The sequence below is a fragment of the Bos indicus genome, chromosome 5 (assembly GCF_029378745.1).
Source record: "Bos indicus isolate NIAB-ARS_2022 breed Sahiwal x Tharparkar chromosome 5, NIAB-ARS_B.indTharparkar_mat_pri_1.0, whole genome shotgun sequence".
Classification (NCBI taxonomy): domain Eukaryota; kingdom Metazoa; phylum Chordata; class Mammalia; order Artiodactyla; family Bovidae; genus Bos; species Bos indicus.
Window position 1 is genome coordinate 64,911,592 of NC_091764.1, and position 22,460 is coordinate 64,934,051.

A 22,460-nucleotide genomic window follows, 5' to 3' on the forward strand; every position below is an offset into this window, starting at 1 on the left:
ATGAGAGTCTTCAAGAAGCTGGAGGATTCTTTCCAGTTTGAACTTTCAGAGGCTCTGGAAAAAGGACAGTCACCACCAAGCAGAGAAGGGAGTTGTGGTGAGGCTGGAGCAATGCTGAAGAGAAAAGGTGGTAAAAGAGGAGTTTACTGTTACTATTCATTTTGGAGTTGATTTGTTATAAAAAAAAATAATCCATTCATCTGGGAGTTTCACTGAAAAGGACAAATTGCCATGTGAATAATTTTAACTGGGGAGAAAAATAAAAGATGCCAAAATTTCATGTATTTTCAGTTAATAGAAGGCATTTAAAGGTTTTTCATCCCCACAGAAATGTGTCTCTTCCATAGCCCTTAAGTGAAGATTCCCATTATCAACTACTGTGATGGGCATGATCATGGGACTTTAAAATCAAAAGTCTAGAATCTGCATTTTGGTTCTGACTTTATTCACTGTCTGGGTAACTTGGGCTGGATAATTACCCCACCATGGGTCTCTTTTATGATGTGTGAATGAGAACGGTCCCTGTTCAGTCTGCCTCATAGAGCTGCTATTAATGTGTGCTCTTAGGGGAAAAAAAAGTTCCAGTGGTGTAGGTATCATTTCAAAGTCTGTTGTGGTGTTTGCTCTTCTAGTAGTTGGCTGTGAGTGGGTGAGAATCTGGTCACGTGGAGGCCAGATGTTTTCATCAGAAGTCAGAAGGAATGGGGAGGCCACCAGGGAGGCAAATCATGGCTTGAAAACTGCTTTGGGGACAGTGTTGGGTTTTTGGCTTGGCATCATTGTGTACTCTGACCAGAGTGACACATGTGTGTCCTGACACCCCACCCCAGCACCATGAGAACCATGGGGTCAGCTTGAAAAGAGACATGAAAGTTAAAAAAAAAAAAACACGTCATCTGCTGAGAGGCTGTTCCGGGAAGGTATGAGGGCCAGAAAGCAAATGGTGATATTGAGCTCTCTGTGCACAGTCCACCCCTGAAATGTGCTGTCTCTGCCCCGCCCCCAAAGCCAACTAACTAGAGCTTCAGCTCTTCCTGACCTTGGATGGGGAGATTTTCCAAGCACACAGTGAGTTTCTAGAATCTGCAGGATGGAAGAACTTAAGGTCTTGGCTGCTTTGCTTCAGGGACTGTCCGCTTCCTTTCCGGAGCCTTCCAACCTCGTTCTGACTCCTTAGCCATCCATTGGCGTGTGGGTAGACATGTGACTCATAGCAATGATATCATGGGCAATCAGGACACTGGGTCTCGGCTTGCTTCCTTCTTTGTGTCCAGTGGGGGTTTCATGAGTGCAGTGAGCACGTCCAGCGTGTGTGGGTCATAATTGCGGCTCTGTGGAGACCTCCCTCCTGTGTTTTGGGGCAATGCTGACATGTTGTACCCTTTGGTCTTGCCTTTCATGTCCCACAGGATCGATAAACAAATAAGCAGGTTTCGGAGATGGTTACCTAAGAAGCCAATGAGGCTGGACAAGGAGACACTGCCAGACCTGGAGGAGAATGACTGCTACACTGCCCCTTTCAGCCAGCAAAGGATCCATCAGTGAGTGTTTCCTGTGAAAGCCCTTGTCTTACTAAGTTCATGCAGCCATGGTAGATCCTTCTCCTGCACGCCTTTGATTCCGTGGTGCTTGGAAGGAACAGCCTAGTGCCCGTCTCCCCAGCAGTCCTGTTTTGTGTTCATATCCCCTTTCGGGTAAGCAGGCTGCTGTAACAGACAATTTCCACATCGCAGCAGCTCAACACAGTAGAATGCTTGCTCATGTGTGTTGGGTGCACCACCTTCTGATTCAGAGACCCAGGCTCCTTCTGTCTTGTGGCTTCGCCAAAGCCCAGTACTCAGAGCCCTCTGCAGGCTCATCTGCCTCGAGCCAGCACATAGGGAAGCTGTTGCCCTGTTAAAATGAGGGGTTGTTGAGTTAAAAAAAAAAATCTCGGTTCACCTCTCAACTCCCCTTTCTTTAGCAACTCACCACGTTGCCCCAGAAAAAGCCACGTAACCTAGCAGCCGGCTTCTGGACTCATCGATCAGGCTCTGAGGAGTGATTGCTCACTTTGTACTTGTATGGTTGGGGGAAGAAGGGGTTAGCTAAGTAATGGAGCCTTTGAAGAATTGCAAAAGTGACAAAGAATTGACTCTGAAGCTTTTGATGCGACAAGAAATCATGGCCAGAGGGCAGGGTCGGTGGTAGGAGAGAAAACCATGCCAAAGACTATAAACAACCAGGCCCAAGACAGCCTCTTAAAAGGAGGATAAATCAGGTGAGCCTGGCCTCGCTTTCAGCCAGACTTCAGGAATTCCTGGCACTTCCTGTTTTAGCTATAGCTACAGCCTCCATAAAAATGACTTACCTGAAGGAAAGAAAGGGGGTAACAGAGTTTTTTTAAAAACTAGGTTGCTGACTTTGGGAAAAATATAAACCAAATGGCATTGTCAAGTTGCAGAGAGTGCAAGGCGGGGGCACATTTCAGCAACAGAAAACCAGTTAAAGCCTTGGATTTCTGGAGGGTGCAGGAGAAAAGGAAAATCAAAGAATAGATGCTCTGCATCAAAATGTGTAATGTGTAATGCAAGGGAAGAAATGCCATAAGCCTCTAACTCAGCCAAACTCTAGATCCCCACCAGTTAGACTGATGCCAAACAAGCCCCGCTATGTGAACACTTAAAAGGGTTATTGAAGAAGACATGAAGCTCACAGCCCAGCCTCGAAATCCTAGCTAAATCCTCCGTGGGAAATAGGAACTGAGCAGGATTTCAAGTTAACCCCAAGATCAGGACCTACGATGTTTTCTTAAGAGAAAAAGACAGATGAAAGCTGACGTTTTCCCACTCTTCATTTAAACCCTTGCTGTGCCTGTGTTGTTCATCTTGAAGTTTCTTACACAAGCGGGTGTTTGTTTTTAAAGCCTTCTGGAATAGAGTATGATTTACATGCAAAGGTTCACTTTGCTTCTCACCTGCCTGAGAGGATGCCTAGCAGATTGTAGGAGGGTCTCAAAAGTTTTAGCTGGATGGATGGGTAGATGAAAGCATCAGTGAAATATATGGTGTGCACCTGGGGTTTGTTTTACTTCAGAGGAACACAGGTAAATGAAAGAGAAAGGCTTCCCAGTACTTGTCTTCACGCTGGTTATGTTGTGTAATATTCTGGCTTTAGAACAAAGTTTCTCAGCAGAGTTATCAGTCAGAAGCACCTGGGCGCCCACCAGGATCCCTCGGAACTAGACCTGAGAATTATACCTTTATGGATATTTTAAACGATATAATAAATGAGGGCTAACAGCCTGTGGGATGGTGGTATTCAGCCATCTCTCACATATATTTGAGAAGCTTTTTTTGACATGTTTGGGTATTTGTTCACTGAATAATTGTTTCATTCAGCAGTCACTAATTTGATGCCTACTTCTAGCCAGACACTGTCTGGATACAGGGCATATATCAACAAAATATAGGAAATAATACAGAACCTTGACCCCACCTAGTAAATAGAGTAGACTGTTTTATTTAATTTTAAATTTTCCTGGAGTACAGTTGATTTACAATGTTGTGTCAGTTTCAAGTGTACATCAGAGTGGTTCAGTTACGCATAGACATATATGCATTCTTTTTCAGATTCTTTTCCCAAATAGGTTATTATATAATATTGAGTAGAGTTCCCCATGCTATACAGTAAGTTCTTTTTGGTTACCTATTTTATACATAGCAGTGCATGTGTGTTAACCCCAGACTCCAGATTTATTCTTCCCCATCATGTTTCCCCTTTGGTAACCATAAGTTTGTTTTCAAAATGTGTGTGTCTGTTTCTGTTCTGTAAGTAAGTTTATTTATATCATTTAAAAAATTAGATTCAATATATGAGTGATGTTATATATTTGTCGTTCTCTGTCTGACTTACTTAGTATGGTAATTTTAAATTTCATCAGCATTGCTGCAAATGGCATTATTTTGTTCTTTTTTTGGCTGAGTAATATTCCATTATAACTATGTACCACATCTTCTTTATCCTTTCCTCTGAGAGAAGACCACTTGAATCACTATAAAAGTATGTTGAATGTGACTTACAAGAGGGCTTGCTCCATCCTCCAGATCTGGAGGGAGACTATTTAAAGATAAGGGTGGGTTAGGAGAAAAAAATATTTGAGATGAGCCTTGAAGGATAATACTTGTCCGTGTAGGTAAGGGCGAAGCATATCCTAAAAACAGAGGGTAACATATGTTTAAAACTACAAAGGCATGAATCAGAACAGCGTGTTTGAAAAACCACAGGTAGTTTTCTGTTTTGGGGTCGAAGGTGTGAGAAAACCTGGCATCATTGTTTGAAAAAAAGAGAGTGATCGGTGGAAGATGAGCTTCCAACATAGGAGAACTAAGGAGGAAGAAGCAGAGGGACAGTTGGAACAGAGCAAACCTCAGAACCAGACCTCAGTGGGACCGAGAACGTAGTTTAGGCAGTTCTCCTGTGCCGCTGGGAGAGGAAAAGTTCAACAAGTGTCTTGAATGTTATAGGCAGTGGGGATTTCTTTCTGTTTGAAAACTAACATGCCACATGGACAACATCCTTTAATGAATGTATATAAATAAGATTTGAAGAACACAGGCTGTCCACTTGGAAATAATGGTTTGAAGCAATTAGAAAAAGATTTCCCTAAGGACAGTTCAAGAGTGATTTTAATGGGTTTAAAGTGAACAGAAGTGCTGGCTAATGAGCTCTGGGAGTTATAACATGATCCCTGGTTTTCCAAATGCTGTCCAAAATCTCATGTGGTTTCTTTGCAGAATATTTGATATTATGTTAGTCCAGGAATTGAAAAAAGGATAATAGAAATGTAAGGGTGTGTGTGTATGTGAGTGTACATGAATGTAGAAGAAGAGACAATGGGATGTTTAATAAATAATGACCAAAGTAGAAAAGAGCCTTAAACATACTCTGCTCTGAGGATAAAACTCAGAATCCTCGGCTGGCCCACCAGCCCCCTCTTCCTTTTCCCTGTTGTATGCTTTGGCCACACTGAGCTGCTTTGACCTCAGTATCTCTCTGTACCCTCCTTGTTTACATTCTCTTCTCTCACCTGGAATACCCTTTCCCCGAGGCTCCCTTCTTGGCACATTGCATCAGAGACGTTTCCTCCAGAGAACCTTCTATAATTTCCACCCTCCAACCCTGATTCTGGGTGAAGTATACTCTTCTATGTCTTGGTGATAATATTTTTGCTATCATAATTCTTAATAGTATCCATTTTCTTTGCTTTCTCCTAGACCATAAGCTCCTCTAAAGACTGTGTCTATATCACCATTTTTGAGTCCCATAGTTGGTACTTTATAATGATTTGTTAAATGAGAAAGTAGATGAATAGATAGAAATGAAAATAGGAGAATCATATTATGAGCAAAGAATAAAGATGATGTGAGGTTAGCTCACTGCATACTCATCTCCAACCAAACATGACATTTTCTCCTCTAAAGTGGTCCATGTCCATTGTCATCTGTCCAGTAAGAGGCATAATATTTGTCCAGTTGCTGAAACCAAGGTCTAGAATCTACTCTAGACACCTCCCTCACCTCCACTTCCCACATTTAAGATAACTCCAAAGGCTAATGAGTTTTTATCTTAAGTGTCTCTTTAATCCAGTCATCTCTGCCACCACAATCTCACCTCTGTAATCCAGAAATAATAGGTCCCCTGGCTCCACCCTTGCCTACCTCCATTCCATTTTCTTTAAAAGCATACAAAATGAGGTTTTTTTAAAATGCTTATCTAATCATGTTACTTCACCCTGTTTAGAAAAAATATGAAAATTATTGAGAATGACCTACAAGGCCTTGAATGGCCTGGCCATGCAGCCAACTCCTCTCCAGCCTTATCTGCCTTGACTACCTTCCTCCCCTCACTTCTTACGATCCAGACATATACAACTTCTCTCAGTTCTTTCGATATACTCACTTCAGGATATTTGCATATGCTGTTTCCTCTCCTTGAATTCCTTTCTCATTCCTTCCCCCTTCCCCAAGTTTATTCTTATTCATCCTTCAAACTCAGCTCTGAAGCCTCCTTCCAGGAAAACCCTCCTTCCATCCTTCCAAAGACCATTTCTCTTTGCTTTGTACTCTTTTAGCAGTGTGTTTCCCTTATAACATTTTTCATATTTGAGATTTTATAATTATTTGGGTATTACATGGTTAACGCCTAACTCTTGAGTAAGCTTTGAACACTATGGAGGCATAGGCTATGTCTGTTTCTGCTCATAATTCTATCTCCAACATTTAACACAGCACCTAGCATATGATAGGTACTTAAATGAATAAAATGAGGATAAAAGTAGTAAGGATAACATGGAATAAATCTAATCTTAAATTTTTGTACTTTGAACTACATTATACAAAAGAATTAAAGAATTGATTAAAAACCAAATAGCCTAGCTTTCTAGTTTCCAGTTACTTCAAACCCATATCAGTGTTTGCTATGCTCAGTTGCTTAGTCGTGTCTGACTCTTTGCAAACCCATGGACTGTAGTCCACCAGGCTCTTCTGTCCACAGTATTTTCTAGGCAAGAATACTGGAATGGGTTGCTATTTCCTTCTCCAGGGGATCTTCCCCACCCAAGGAATCAAACCTGGGTCTCCTGCATTGCAGTCAGATTCTTTACCAACTGAGCCACCAGGGAAGTCAAATATATCAATGTTTGGGAGGCAATAAAAGCAAACCTGAGTACATATCTCTATAAATTAACATACAATGCCGTTGGTCATTTTATATGGTGTCACTGAAAGTGGACCCTCAGATGGGAAAACTCTTATTAGATGCCAGACACTATTTTAAAAACTTTAATCCTCATGGGAGAGATGGTGTTATCACCACCATTTTGCAGATGAGGAAATCGAGGCACAGAGAGGTTAAGAAGCCTGCAGTAGGTGACAGTCCACCTACCTGATCAACCCCAAGCATCAGTGGCTTAACATTGTAGAAGTCTGTCTGTCTGTCTGTCTGTCTGTCTGTTATTCATATCATGGTCTACTGCAGGTCACTACAGGGACGGAGGGGCGCTGTCTCTGCTCCAGACAGTCATTCAGGTACCCAGGCTCTGTCTGTCTAGTGACTCTGCCATCCCCTAGATCCTTTGCATCTGGTCTATGGAAGGCGAAAAGAGATGAGTGATTTTGAAGGAAGTTTTTATAAGCCAGTTTTAGAAGTGGTGGACAGCACTTATGCCCACATTTCACGCACCAGAACTTGTTGTGTAGTTAGCCCTAACTTGAGGAGTGCTAATGTAACTACTTTTGTGCCCAGGAGGAAAAGGGAAATTGGTTTGCCAGACAGCTGGACAGTGATGAAGCAGGAATTCAGATTTGCACAGAGAGGTCTCAGATCCCATGCCCTTAAACATGCTCTACTGCAGGGCCTCTCAACCTCGGCACTGCTGACATTTTCGACTGAGTACGTCTTGTTGCGGGGAACTGCCCTGTGCATTGTAGGATGATTAGTAGCACCATGGCTTCTATCCATTAGATGCAAATAGCAGTTTCCTGCCCCCCGCCCCCCACCCTTACTTAGTTGCTAAAATCAAAATGTCTCCAGACATTGCCAAATTTTCCCTTGTGGTGGTTGGTATGGTGGATGCAAAATCGGACCTTCTCTCTCTCTACTATTTGTTATCATGTGACACCCCTCAGGCAGGCCCACCAACTCTCTGAGATAAATTAAACTCTGGTCAAACCAGATGACTGTGAATGACAAGTCCATTCAGGAATTAATTTATTCCTCCTCTTTTCCTTGCCTGTGAGTGTTGGCCTGTTTCAGTAGCCCTGCCCTTCATTCTTAAAATGGCATTAGCAGTACTGCCCTTGAGGCAATTACTTTCTAAGGTCAATACTCATAATAAAGGTTTTCTACTGGGACACAGAGAAGAGGAAATTTGGAAAAGACTCATGTCTCTTTTTATAATATGTATATAGTATACTTTTTCCAGATAGAGATCAATTCTGAATTGCCTTTCAGAAAATGTTTGTGTTAGATACAGAGAAAAATATTCCTCCCTGAATTTTAAAATTTCTATCATTACCATTATTTTATTTTGATGAAAATCCATTAAAAGTGAGGTAAAATTAAATATTGATCACTTCCAAATGGAAGCATCTGAAGCATATGTTTGTTGTGCGTGCATGTGTTTAAACAAATATTCCTTCATTCACATGTTCCATGCCCACTGTTGTTCTGGGGACTTGGGAATCAACAGTGAATAAACAGGCAAAAATTCCTGCCTTCCTGGAGCTTCCATTTTAGCTGTAGGTCACCAACACTAAATTATACATCACTGGTTCTCAATAGGGGAGTGACTTGGCTATGTCTGGAAACATTGTTGGCTGTCTAAACTTAGGGCAGAGACTGCCACTGGTATGTAAGGGGATGGAGAGCAAGGATGCTGCTCAACATCCTTCACAGGAGCTCCAACAAAGAATTATCTAGCTCTGAAGGCCAGTGGCCATAGGACTGGAAAAGGTCAGTTTTCATTCCAACGCCTAAGAAAGGCAATGCCAAAGAATGCTCAAACTACTGCACAATTGCACTCATCTCACACGCTAGCAAAGTAATGCTCAAAATTCTGCAAGCCAGGCTTCAACAATACATGAACTGTGAATTTCCAGATGTTCGAGCTGGCTTTAGAAAAGGCAGAGGAACCAGAGATCAAATTGCCAACATCCTTTGGATCATCAAAAAAGCAAGAGAATTCCAGTAAAACATCTGCTTTATTGACTACGCCAAAGCCGTTGACTGTGTGGATCACAACAAACTGTGGAAAATTCTGAAAGAGATAGGAATACCAGACCACCTGACCTGCCTCCTGAGAAATCTGTATGCAGGTCAGGAAGCGACAGTTAGAACTGGACATGGAACAACAGACTGGTTCCAAATAGGAAAAGGAGTACATCAAGGCTATATATTGTCACATATGCAGAGTACATCTTGAGAAATGCTGGGCTGGAGGAAACACAAGCTGGAATCAAGACTGCTGGGAGAAATATCAATAACCTCAGATATGCAGATGACACCACCTTGATGGCCGAAAGCAAAGAAGAACTAAAGAGCCTCTTAATGAAAGTGAAAGAGGAGAGTGAAAAAGTTGGCTTAAAACTCAGAGTTCAGAAAACAAAGATCATGGCATCTGGTCCCATCACTTCATGGCAAATAGATGGGGAAACAATGGAAACAGTGAAAGACTTTATTTTGGGGGGCTCTAAAATCACTGCAGATGGTGACTGCAGCCATGAAATTAAAAGACGTTTGCTCCTTGAAAGAAAAATTATGACCAACCTAGACAGCATATTCAAAAGCAGAGACATTACTTTGCCAACAAAGGTCCATCTAGTCAAAGCTCTGGTTTTTCCAATAGTCATGTATGGATGTTAGAGTTGGACCATAAAGAAAGCTGAGCACTGAAGAATTGATGCTTTTGAACTGTGGTGTTGGAGAAGACTCTTGAGAGTCCCTTGGACTGCAAGGAGATATCCAACCAGTCCATCCTACATGAATTAAGTCCTGAATGTTCATTAGAAGGACTGATGCTGAAGCTGAAACGTCAATCCTTTGGTTACTTGATGCTAAGAAGTGACTCATTGGAAAAGATCCTGATACACTGGGAAAGATGGAAGGCAGGAGGAGAAGGGGACAACACAGGATGAGATGGCTGGATGGCATCACTGACTCAATGTACATGAGTTTGAGTAGGCTCTGGGAGTTGGTGATGGACAGGGAAGCATGGCATGCTGCAGTCCATGGGGTCGCAAAAAGTCGGATATGACTGAGTGACTGAATTGAACTGACCTGAACTGAAGGCCAGTAGTGATGATGTAAAATTTTTGGAGTGTAGTTTATTTACAAGGTTATGTTGATTTCATGTGTAGAGAATAGTGACTCAGTTATATATATACTTGGAATGGAATTTCTTCATATGCCTTTCTCTCCCTGCTAGACTGAACCATTGAGGATGGGAACAGTATGCCTAGCAGCTGGTGGCACCGGAATGATCAGAGCACCTAAAAGAGCAGGACCTAAAAGAATCAGCAGAACTGGCATTCTTGCCATTGCAGCAGGACAGAACTCAGGCTCTAGAGTCAAGTTCGTTCATCTGCCAAACCCAGGACACCCAGAGGAAGGGTTGAAAGTCAGTGACGGCCTCTGTGTTCAGCTGCAAATTACCCCTGGCTTACTGATTCATTTTTTTGTCTCAGTGCTACTAACTGATCATCTTTCCTTCCCTAAATTCTGTTATGAGGACTAATGCTTGACCCCAAGATATTTAACTCATGCCTCAGACATCTTAATCTCATGGGTCACGTACATATACGAAATGGACAGTATAAAAAGATCATTTGACATGAAGTTGGCTTATATCCCTTTCTTTTCCTTCTAGACTTGGAGCTAGGTAACAGTGTAAACATCTCAGGCAGCAGTCCCCAACCTTTTTGGCACCAGGGACCAGTTTTGTGGAAGATATTTTTCCACAGACTGGAAGGGGCAAGGATGGTTTTGAGATGATTCAAGCATAGTACACTCAATAGTGCACTCAATTTCTATTATTATTCTTGTTATTATTATATCAGCTGCACCTCAGATCATCAGGCACTAGATCCCAGGGGTTGAGGACCCGTGATCTAGGGAATAACAGAATGATACATCTGCTGGTGACCAAGAAAGCACTCACCATGGGAATCTGGGTGCTGGACCAGCAAGGGCTGTTAAAGATGAGAGAAGGCCGTTGAAAGGGACAGCAGGTGGGAGTTTGTCTGTAACCTCCTTTGATTGCCTTTTTATTGTTTGAATCTGCCTCTCAAGTGAGCAAGCCAACAGGCCATGGCAGTGAGTTATGGATGATAGTGGTCAAGGAAATGGCATTCTTCAAGTAGTGGTGGCAAGCAAAGCATTGCACAATAAGAGTGGCAGGTACCGCATGTTAATAAACAATCCTGCATTCCAGAATTATGATATAGATGCATGACAGCTCTGAAGGTATAGGTAGTATTGTGAAGTTCAGAGAGACTGAACAGCTTGCTCAAGGTCACACCAGTCAATGACAGATGATTGACTGGAGAAAAGGGTGTTTTCTGCACTGTGTGGCCACCTCAGTTATATGCCAGTTACGGGAACAGGGCCAAAGTACATACAGTTTTTAAGCCATATGACATTAGTATGAGCCTGTAGATACAAAAACATTGCTTCTCCTCTGGAGTTTATTGTTGAAGCATTTGAGGTGGGGTGAAGAGACAAAGAGAATGGTAAAAATATAAACAAACATTCAAGACAAGGAGAATAACTTTTAGAGCAGGGAAGTTCAGGGGAAAAAATAGGTTCAGATTTGTAGACCTCGGTAGCCTATATTTCTGTGATGGTTGACAAATGAGCCAATAAATTGGGCCCTAAGCTCTTTCTCACATTTTCTTAGCATTTGCAAAAAATGAAGTCCTTGCACAGGGACAGGGACTCTAAGTGAAATAGTGGGCAGTGTCCTCAGCAATGTCTTTAGAGCAAACTCCTTCTAAGGCTTTTCCGGGGGCTCTTTCTGATGGGCCCCCTCAGTGGGCTCCTGCAGAGTTTATCGCTCACGGCCGTAACCTTCTGCAGGAGTTTAGGTATATCTTCAGCAGAAAACTGCAGTCTACCCTAAACTAACCACATTGTACATCTTTGCTGTTTGAACATTTTGAGTTTACAAAAATGGAAGTTGGTAACTGATTAACAAGCAAATAGCCTCACCTTCCATTTGAATATATTCATGTTTGAGAAGCAACAAAAGCAAACCTGTGGGATGCCTGTTTAAAAGCCAATGCATGATGCCATTTGTTCATTTTATCTGACGTCGCCAGAAGGGGGCCCGCAGGCTGCTTATCAGCCGTGATTGTGTGAACACCTGAAGGTCCGTCCCGCAGAGGCCTCTCCTGCACTAGCCAGCTGAGGGGCCCGAGGCTGTCAGCATTGTTGTTGTTGTATACTCTCTAAGTTGTGTTTGCCTCTTTGTGACCCCATGAACTATAGCTTGCCAGGCTTCTCTGCCCATGGTATTTTCTAGGATGGAATACTGGAGTTGGTTGCTATTTCCTTCTCCAAGGGTGTCAGCATTAAGGGCAGTCATTTTATTGAAGCATTGTAGTTCAGAAGACTCCTCTCAAACTCAATTTCAGAGAAGGTAATTCAGCACAACAGTAGGGAGTTTATTGAAGGAATAATGACAGCTGCTATGTATATGATGCTTACTAGGTTCCCTGATAGCTCAGTTGGTAAAGAATCCAACAGGAGACCTAGGTTCTATCACTGGGTTGGGAAGATCCTCTGGAGAAGGGAAAGGCTACCCACTTCAGTATTCTGGCCTAGAAGTCCATGGACTGTGTAGTCCATGGGGTCGCAAAGAGTCGGACACAACTGAGCGACTTTCACTTTCGCTCTTCTAGGTTCCAAGTGCTGCCCCCTAGCTCAGACAGTAAAGCACTTGCCTGCAGTGCAGGAGACCTCAGTTTGATTCCTGTGTCAGGATCATTTCCAGAAGGAGGAAATGGCAACCCACTCCAGTATTCTTGCCTGGAGAATGCCATGGACAGAGGAGCCTGGCAGGTTATGGTCCATAAGGTTGCAGAGTTGGACACGATGGAAGCGACTTAGCCACCTGTCTATTGTAATTTGTTATAGCAGCCTGAACTAAGCCAGGCTACATTACCATTTTGCATTTATTTATCAATAACATGTGCATATTTTCTAAAGTCTCTCAGCCTAGCCATCTAAAGATACTGATTTTTCTAGCATGTACTTTTAACTGTATTTTCTTTTCAGCGTTTGGAGTTTTTGTGTTGTTTTCATTGATCTGAAATCTTGAGAGAGTCCTTTAGGCAAAGAGAGGCTGAGATTGATTTTGGTAGGATTAATGTTCTTTTAGTGCCCCCATGACTTACAGCCGTCTCAAAACGCTCATTGTATTACACACACTTATTCTGCATTAGAATCCTCAGTATGCAGCTTGTTGGTATTGATCCACAGAGTCAGGGGAAACAGATCTCCTTCCTAGAAAGTTTTAAACTGAAATGAAAGTGCAGCAAGCTGCGTAGCATGAGATGTGTGTTTCTTAAAAATGATGTAGCTCCTGTTAGGTAGCACATAACTTAGTGACAGTGACTTCAGTTTAAGGCACAGAGAGGTCACCTAATGATGTGAGAAAAGTGTCCTTTTGTGTGTCTGGAGATCCGGTGGTTAGTCAGCTGTGTTCTCTTAGTATTTGTGCAACCGACTTTGAATAAGTCTCTTAGAATTCTTTTATTGCCATCTATCCATCTTTGAATAAACATTTCTTTAACATTTATCAACTTACTCATTTAATAAGTGCTTTTGTATTCTGTGGCAAGTACTGTGCTATAGTAGAGCAATAGTTATGTTACTGTATGTTCATATGTATATTTATGTTGTTTAATAGCTAAGTCGTGTACAACTCTTTGCAACCCCATGGACTGTAGCCCACCAGGCTCTTGTCCATGGGATTTCCAATGCTAGAGTACTGGAGTGGGTTGCCATTTCCTTCTCTGGGGATCTTCCCAACCCAGGGATAGAACACTCATCTCCTGCTTTGCAGGCATATTCTTTACCACTGAGACATTTCAGGGAAGCCCCATGTATATTTGTACCTATGTATCTATTTATTTAAAATTTTAACTTGAGCGTGTTAAATTTGGTAGGAAAGGGGCTTTTAGACTCATCAAAGTGGTAAGAGGCAATTTAGAACACCTATAGAAAAAGGGAACATTTGCCAAATTTAAATACAGTAAAATAAGGAAGGGTTAACTTAAGTAGGAAGTACAGGGCTAGCATCGTATCTGGGGTGGATTGTGTATGATGTAGTGACATGTGCCTGATGTCATGTGGAATAACAGTGGTCAGAGGAGGAGGAGAACATTGAGGCTTGTAGGCACCCAGTGCCAGGCTCTGTGCCGCATGTTCTTTATTCATTATGTCCTTTGATTTCTGTAGCAACACTGCAACATAATTTCATTATCCTCCATTTATGGAGATGTGGAACCCAGACTCACAGAATTAGATAGTTTACCCAGGGCCACATAGGAACAAGCAGGTTTGGGGGTTAGAACCATAACATGCCTGATTCTAAACTCCTGCCCCTTCCATGATACCCCAGCTAATGTTTATCACATGTTCACTAAATATCAGACCATCCATAAGACTGGTGTATAGTATGGCAGCGCCAAGCAGGGGCTGTGAATGGCGCCCAGGCAGGGGGATGGGGTGTCCACATGTGTTGAGTCTGAGCCCCACCCTAGCGTGAAATGGAGCTGTGCGTGGGAAGAGAAGGGGTCAGGCTGTGGGAAATGGAGGGACTTCACACCCAACAGTGAGGATCCTGTGAGCTTGGACTTTGAGGTCTTTATACAGCTATTGAGGGCATGGAACAGAAAGGGTGAACCAGCTATCTGAGTTACACAGTGGGCAGGAGCTGGAAATCATCTTTCCCGAAGAGTCAGATTCCTCGAGCTCAGCCTTACCTACCCTGCTGGCACTCTCACACCCTGGCTCTCATTTATCTTCATTAGAGTTTGGGAATGAAAGACAATAGATTCATCTCTTTTAAATCACTCATCTTGAATCTAAGGAAGGGCAAGGCCTTCCGCTCACAACTGTAAGGCCTGGGGCAAGAGTCCAGATGAGGCCTGTAGACCTTGTGTCTCAATAATTAAAGTAATAAATCATGTTAACAATTAAGTACAACACAGTCTTTCCTTCTCCCTTGACAAACACAGCTGCATAAAGACCTTGAAGTCCAAGTTCATAGGATCCTCACTGTTGGCTGTGGAGAAAAAGTCCCTCCACTTCCCCATAGCCTGACTTGTTCTCTTCCCACCCGCAGCTCCATCTCACTCTTGGCGAGGAGGGGCCCTCAGATTCACACATGTAGACACCCTATCCCCTAGCCCAGGATCCATCCACACCCCCTGCTTGGCACTGTCAGTAACAGAGGTGTCTTCAAGTGGATGGACCTGAGTAGAGGCCCCTAAAGCCCTAGAAGTGGCCTTGGCACTTTCTGGGCAGGTTCTGGTGGGCACACACCCTTGGCCTTGCTGACAGCTTACCCCACCACAAGGAGCAGTCAGTGGGGGGAGGCCTGTTTATGAGCACTGTGGGGTCCTGAGCCTGGGCAGGGCACTTCTTACCTCTGAGAGTGGCACTAAGGAGGGGACAGGAGCTAAACCTGTGGCCTTTGTGAGAGTACTTAAGAGTGCTTAAGTAACCACTAATTCAGGACCATGTCTTAGCGGTGTCTTTGTCCCCAGTTCTTCCCATTTCCTGCTTTCCTTACAGCACCCACGCCATCAATTTTTTGTTTCCCACAGCCAGCAAAAGCTACCACCACTACAACATGGCCATCTTCTTCACTGTCCACCATCATCACCAAAGCCTTTTGGTCCTAGTTCTTCCTCCTCTCTGACCTCACTACCACTGCCTTCATTGAATTGGCCACTAACTCCTGCATGAACAATTCTAAGTTACCTTGCTTGCTCCATCTCTCCCTACTCCCCAGTCTGTTCACCACACTCATGTCATAGGTCATCCTCTGGGCTCCCATCACCAGCCCATCCAGAGCTTGTGAATAATCCCCTTCCTCCAGGAATCCACAGCCCACAGGTTGGTCAGCAGAGCTTAGGATGGATTTCCTCCTCTCCTCAGCTGCTTAGCCAGGCACACTCAGCAGTGAATTCCATGCCCTGCCCCATGTGGCAGCATCTCTTCCTCGCTTAGCAGCTTTCAAAGTTTCCCTGTGTCCTTTGGGATCAAGTTCAGACTCTTTGACATGGCACATAAGGCAGCTTCTCCCTCCCTTACCCCAGTCTCCTGGGCTGGACAGGCTGGATGATCCTACAACATGGAAGCTTGTTGTTGTTCAGTCACTAAGTCGCGCCTGACTCTTTGCAACCCCATAGACTGTAGCACAGCAGGCTCCTCTGTCCTCCAGCATCTCCTGGAGTTTACTCAAATTTGTGTCCATTGAGTTGCTCAAATTCATGTCCATTAAGTCAGTGATGCTATCTAACCATCTCATTCTCTGCTGCCCTCTTCTTGTTTTGCCTTCAGTCTTTCCCAGCATCAGGGTCTTTTCCAACGAGTCGGCCCTTCCCATCAGGTAACCAAAGTATTGGAGCTTCAGCTTCAGCTATCAGTCTTTCCAGTTGATTTCCTTTAGGATTGACTGGTTTGATCTCCTTGATGTCCAAGAGACTTTCAAGAGTCTTCTCCAGCACCACAATTTGAAAGCATCAGTTCTTCATTGCTCAGCCTTCTTTATGGTCCAGCTCTCACATCCACACATGACTACTGGAAAAACCGTAGCTTTGACTATATGGACCTTTGTTGGCCAAGTGATGCCTCTGCTTTTTAATACACTAGATTTTTCATAGCTTGCCTTCCAAGGAGCAAGCATGGCAGCGGGGGTACCTTAAAACCCTGTAACTAGTGCTCCCTCTTGCTGAGGAAGGCTGTCATTCCACTCACTCTGGTGAAAACCTGTTCTTCCCCTGGAGCTGATCCTGATGCTCCTGTCTTTACAAGGCCTCTGATGTTTCATGCAGATGTCGTTCAACTTCTGGGTCAAGTAGCCTTTGTAAATGCTTCGATCGTGGCATTGATTATACACATTTATTTGTTTTCACCCATGTCTGTGTGTTGCACAAAGCTCAGTGCAGCAGCCAGAAGTTGTTAGAGGGGAGTTCCAATCTTTGCTCGAGTTTCTCAGAGGACACAAAGACAAGCTGAGTACATAGTCCTCAGCAACTTCTCATCGCTCTCCTTCCTTCATACCCTCCTGTACTCAGGTGTCGTGTTTCTTTTTCCCAGACAAATGCATTTCTCCTTTACTTCAGCCTGCACAGCATTTCTTTCCTTCCCGTCTCCTTTATTGTTTCTCTCTGCCAGCCTCACTGATTTCTGTCATTGCTTTCTTGAGGACTAACAGAGCTTTTCTTCCAGGAAAAAAAGGTCCATCCTTTTCAGGGGAGGGTAAATTAGGCCATAAATTACAGGGTCGTCTTTGTTGGGTTAGAGATTGTGCCAGTTGGATTTGCTAGATTCTGCTGCAGGAACAAGCAATCCTCACATCTCAGTAGCCGGCTTATTTCTTGCTCATGTAACACATTAGCTGTGGGTTGGCTGAGGCTCTGCTTCTCATGTCTCCTTTCTTATGAGATCTAGCCTAATGAAGCAACTTGTGCCTAAGGCATGCATTCTTTCTTTTTTTAATTGAAATATAGTTGATTTATAATGTTGTGTTTACTTCTGTATGGCATAGTGACTCAGTAATATATATATAACATTTTTTAAATATTTTTTTCCATTATGGTTTATCTCAGGATATTGACTATAGTTCCTTGTGGTATACAGTAGGACGTTGTTATGTATCCATTCTATATTTAATAGTTTTGATCTACTAGCCCAAACCCCCAGCCCAGCCCTCTCGCCGCCTCGTTCCACCTTGGCAACCACGAGTCATTTGTTTTCTATGTGAGTTTGTTTCTGTTTCATGGAAAGGTTCATTTGTGTAATATTTTAGATTCCACATGGAAGTGATATCACATGGTGTTTGTCTTTGTCTTTCTGATTTAGTTCACTTAGTATGTAAGGCATGCATTCTCACAGCAGAGGGAAAAAGTCATAATTGAGCCACACAATGGCTCTTACAACTTCTGCTCAGACGTAGCATCTGTCACTCCTGCTCGTATTCCATTGGCCAAACAAGTGTCACAACCATGCATGGAAATGGGCAGGAGAATGGGACTTCTCCCCAGGGAGGGAGGCTGCAGGTCCATGATAATAGGTAGGGATATGTAATCCTCACAAGGAAAAGCAGCCAATTAAGAATAATCAATCTACTCAGGAATACCCCATGATAATATTTTTTGTCCTGTCACATTTATATAACACAGTAGTGTATGGGCTCTTTCAGGACTTAGATTACGTCATACCGTTTTGCTTTGTTTTTAGTAACAAAACCTTCTAGGTTTTTAGAAAAGGAAGTTTCTGTGAAAGTTAGCAAATACTCCGGCATAAGAGAGTCTGTAGGACAGAAATCAGACATGGGACTGAAATTTTTCAAAATTCAAATTCATAGAGCATCTTCTTTTTGAATTGGAGTATAATTGATTTACAGTATTATATTTCAGGTGTACAGCATAGTGATTCAGTATTTTGCAGATTATACACCATTAAAAGTTATTACAAGATGATGGGTATAATTCCCCGTCCTATGCAGTATATCCTGTCACTTATCTATTTTATACATAGTAGAGCATGCAGAAGGCAATGGCACCCCACTCCAATACTCTTGCCTGGAAAATCCCATGGACGGAGGAGCCTGGTAGGCTGCAGGCCATAGGGTCGATAAGAGTCGGACATGACTGAGTGACTTCACTTTCACTTTTCACTTTCATGCATTGGAGAAGGAAATGGCAACCCACTCCAGTGTTCTTGCCTGGAGAATCCCAGGGACGGGGGAGCCTGGTGGGCTGCAGTCCCTGGGGTCGCTAAGAATCGGACACGACTGAAGCGACTTAGCAGCAACAGCAGAGCATCTTTATACCATGGTGATATTTCTTTCAGATGCACAAACAGGATGGATAAATGGCTGCTTGTGTGGTATGATTTCTAAGAGAAAGCCTTTTTCCAAAACACCATGTGATATCACTTCTATGTGAAATCTAAAATATTGCACAAACCTATTTCTTTCTTTACCTCTCAGTCTCCATTTAGGAAAACTGAAACTCAGCAATTATTTTAATAAGAGGTTAATGTAGAGAATTGATTAGATAGGTATTAGAGGACAAACATGTCACAAAGGGAGCATGGAAGCCACACAGATAATAGCTTCATGAAGTGAAGCAACTACTGCCCCAGGGCTAGAGGAACAGAAGGAAGAAGGTAGGATTATCAGAACCGTCAGAAGCTCAGAGGCGGCGCCCTGGGCCTGAGCCCTAGACCTCTGAGGATATACTACCCTGCTGGTACCTCTGGGGCATGGGGCAATGCAGTGAGTTTACTTTGACGTGTGTTTTTAAAGATGAAAACTGGAACCAGTTGCCACTATGAGATTGCAGAATCACTGCCGGGATCACATCCACAAGGACAGCAGGCAAGTAGGAAAGACCAAGTCCCTTGATCTCCATGTTTTTCCTTTCCAGTGTCCCCTACTGGCAGAACACATCAGAGAGCAGATGCAAAATAGAATTGTCGTGGGCAGAGTCCCTGCTGCAGCACCCAGAGGAGAATATAGAACAGCGAAGCTAGGAATTGACTTAATAAACAGTACACACCCTGATACCTAGAATTTTACAGTACGAATATTAATCCTTTGGCTGAAGTCATCTGCATTAAAAAAAAAAATGTCCCTGGGAAAGGTGAAAAATGCTAATGTTATTTTTCCTTTATACCCACTATGAAAAAGTTTATTAGATCCTTTCTAAAGAGTTAAACGGGGCTTCTCAGGTGGCGTTAGTGATAAAGAAGCCACCTGCCAATGCAGGAGCCATAAGAGACATGGGTTCGATCCCTAGGTCGGGAGAAATCCCCTGGAGAAGGAAATGGCAACCCACTCCAGTATTATTGCCTGGAGAATCTCATGGACAGAGGAGCCTGGCGGGCTATGGTCCACAGGGTCACATGGAGTCAGACACAACTGAAGCACCTTAGCCCACAGAGTTAAATACAAGGGGAGGAAGGAAGAGTAATAGAGGGGGTACTTTCAGTGTAGTAGGAATAGATAGAGGATGCCTCTAAGGTGGTAGAGGGGGAAAATGGTCAAAGAAGAAGACAAAAAAAGACAGGGATTAAGGAAGACACATTTTTTACCAACTTACAAATTTTGTAGGTGCTTGTCAGAGTTTCTAGGTCTTTGCTGATTACAACAACAAAAATAAACAGCATGGAAATACACAGGCCTTTCTGTCCCTTCAGTCAGCACTCAGACCTAATCAACTTCAATAAGGGAAAATAAAAGACAAGACCCATGACGAAGACCAGACAAACCACAGTAGCCATGGATGAGTCGTGGAATGATTTAATTCATACACTGACAGTCACTTAGTTAATCTGGGCAAAACCTTGCTAGTGACTGAATGACAGTAGCATCCTAATTAGTAGAAAACTAAGGCCAGGATTATCCTAATTGGGTTTTTCTTGTCTGAGGATTAATTAGGAAATCACTTATGTTTCCAAACTTGTGTTTGCATATTTTTTTAAAAAATGATTTCCTCTTCATTCTGGCTGATTTGGGTAGCAGATAAAAGTGGTCTCTAATAAATTTAAATATCACAATACTTTCATATGTTCATTCTGAATATCCATTTCAGTTTAGTCAGCATCAAGTTGCCATTTCTGTGACAGGCACTGTGTAGGGCTGAACAAAGATGAATGTATCTTCATTTTTGTCGTTAAGGGTTGACGGTTGAGCTCACAGAAGCTCTGGTTAGGAGCACGTGCTGGAGTTTGTGGGACCTGGACCCCGAATCCCAGCTCTGCAGCAAACAAGCTGCATGATTCTGAGCTTTGATTTCCTAACTCATAAACTGGGAATAATAATAATACCTGTATAATATTGTAAAAAACAGCAACATAGTATATAAGCATATATGATAAATATTCAATACATTTTCTATTATCATTAATAATATATACCCCTGATAAATAGTTAATTTTGATATATGTGAACTTTTTCACTTGTCCAGTCCTAAAGATGGAGATAGTTTAGGATTGGCCTGAATTGATAATTCCAGAATATCATTTTTTTCTCTCTTCCTCTTTTCTCTTCTTTCCTACAATATTCCTTCTTCTTTCCTCCATGCTCTGCTTCTCTTGCCGCTGCCTTTTCTTCCACTGCCTCCAGAATTATCCAGATTACCACCCGTCTCCCTGGTTCACTTGGTTCTGTGCACACCTAGCCAAGATCAGAGATACTGTTTGGCTCACTGTGTCTTACCAATAGGTGTTCAGTCTCTGGCCGAGTAAACGTGCATCCTCATGTTATGTAACTGACATTTTGAAAATATTTATTAATTCAACTGATGTTTCTTCCACCTTTCTCTGCCATTGATAAGCAAGAATGGTTACTCATGCAGCACACTCCTTTGTCCTGTACTCTTCCTCTAGACAGTACCTTGGAATAGATGAGAGGAAGTTAATGTTATTATTAAAGGTACCTCGGGTCCATTCTAATTATTTTTTAAAATCATTCCCAAATTTAGGCACTTTAACCATTACTAGTGTCAAATTAATTGCGACACCCCTCACCATGGATCAAGTCACATCAGGACTTTGTGACGCATGGATGAATTAAACTCCCAAGTTGACTGTTGCTTCTTTTTTAAGAGCAGTGAACATAACAGAAATGCTATTTTTCCTTGAGAAACACTTGCACGTGTACATTTGCATCATTGTTTATAATAATGAAACATTGGAAATACCCTAAATATCCACCAGCAGTAAAGTGAACCAATAAACTGTACTGTCCTCATACAGTAGACATCTAGGCAGCAGGAAATACTATTGGACTAGCGCCTCTTGGGTTCCCTGGTGGCTCAGTGGTAAAGAATCTGCCTGTGAGTGCAAGAGACATGGGTTGGATCCCTGGGTTGGGAGGATCCCCTGGAGAAGAAAATGCCAACCCACTCCAGTGTTCTTGCTTGGAAAATCTCATGGACAGAGGAGCCTGGCAGACTATCGTCCATGGAGTTGCCAAGAGTTAGACACTAATGAAGTGACTGAGCATGTACTCAGAGCTCCTTTGATCAACATGAATGAACTCCCCATGGTTTCGCAGGGAAAGCAAGTTGCAGAAGGATGAGTAGAGCATGCTACCATTTCTGTAAAGTTTTTAAACATACAATATAATGCTGTATTTTTAGGGATATATATATATATATATATACATATATATATATTAGGGGTTATAAAAAAAATTCCTGATAGGGGTTACCTCTGGGGAGAGGAATGCAATTGAGGAGGAACACCTAGGGGAACTTCATCTGTGTCTGCAAACGGCCATTAGCAAGTACAAAAGTGTTTGATGATCATCTCAATCCATTTTTGTGTATCTGAAAATATTTTATTAAGGTGAAGAAATGCTTTTTAATACTTGATTTCAAAATATCAGGTACTTTTTAATCAGGGCATATTAGAACTTTGAGGGTCAGTAATCTTTATAAAAAGTGGCAAATAGCTAATACCATAAACCTACCATCTATGAGCACAAGCTGTACATAAGTACACTGCCAGCACCACCTCCTAATCCTCAAACCTCCCTCTGAAGTGGGTATTATTGTTGACCTATTTGAAAGATCAGGATACTGAGGCTTAGAGAAGTTACTTTTTTCAAATTCAGATAGTTAGTACTTGGCAGAACCAAGGCTCTAACACTGGTTTGTTTTACCTTGACGCAATAC

The 22,460-nt window shown here is 42.6% G+C and overlaps 1 protein-coding gene across 11 annotated transcripts in view; it reads left to right on the plus strand.

Moving 5' to 3' along the window:
• Window positions 1–22,460, plus strand: part of ANO4 (anoctamin 4) — a 432,231-nt gene that overhangs the window by 301,560 nt on the left and 108,211 nt on the right. For all 11 annotated transcript variants that reach the window (XM_019961160.2, XM_070789603.1, XM_070789604.1 and 8 more), the window contains one exon: window positions 1,410–1,541. In XM_019961160.2, coding sequence (XP_019816719.2) covers window positions 1,410–1,541 — 132 coding nt within the window. The remainder of the gene's footprint in view (window positions 1–1,409; window positions 1,542–22,460) is intronic.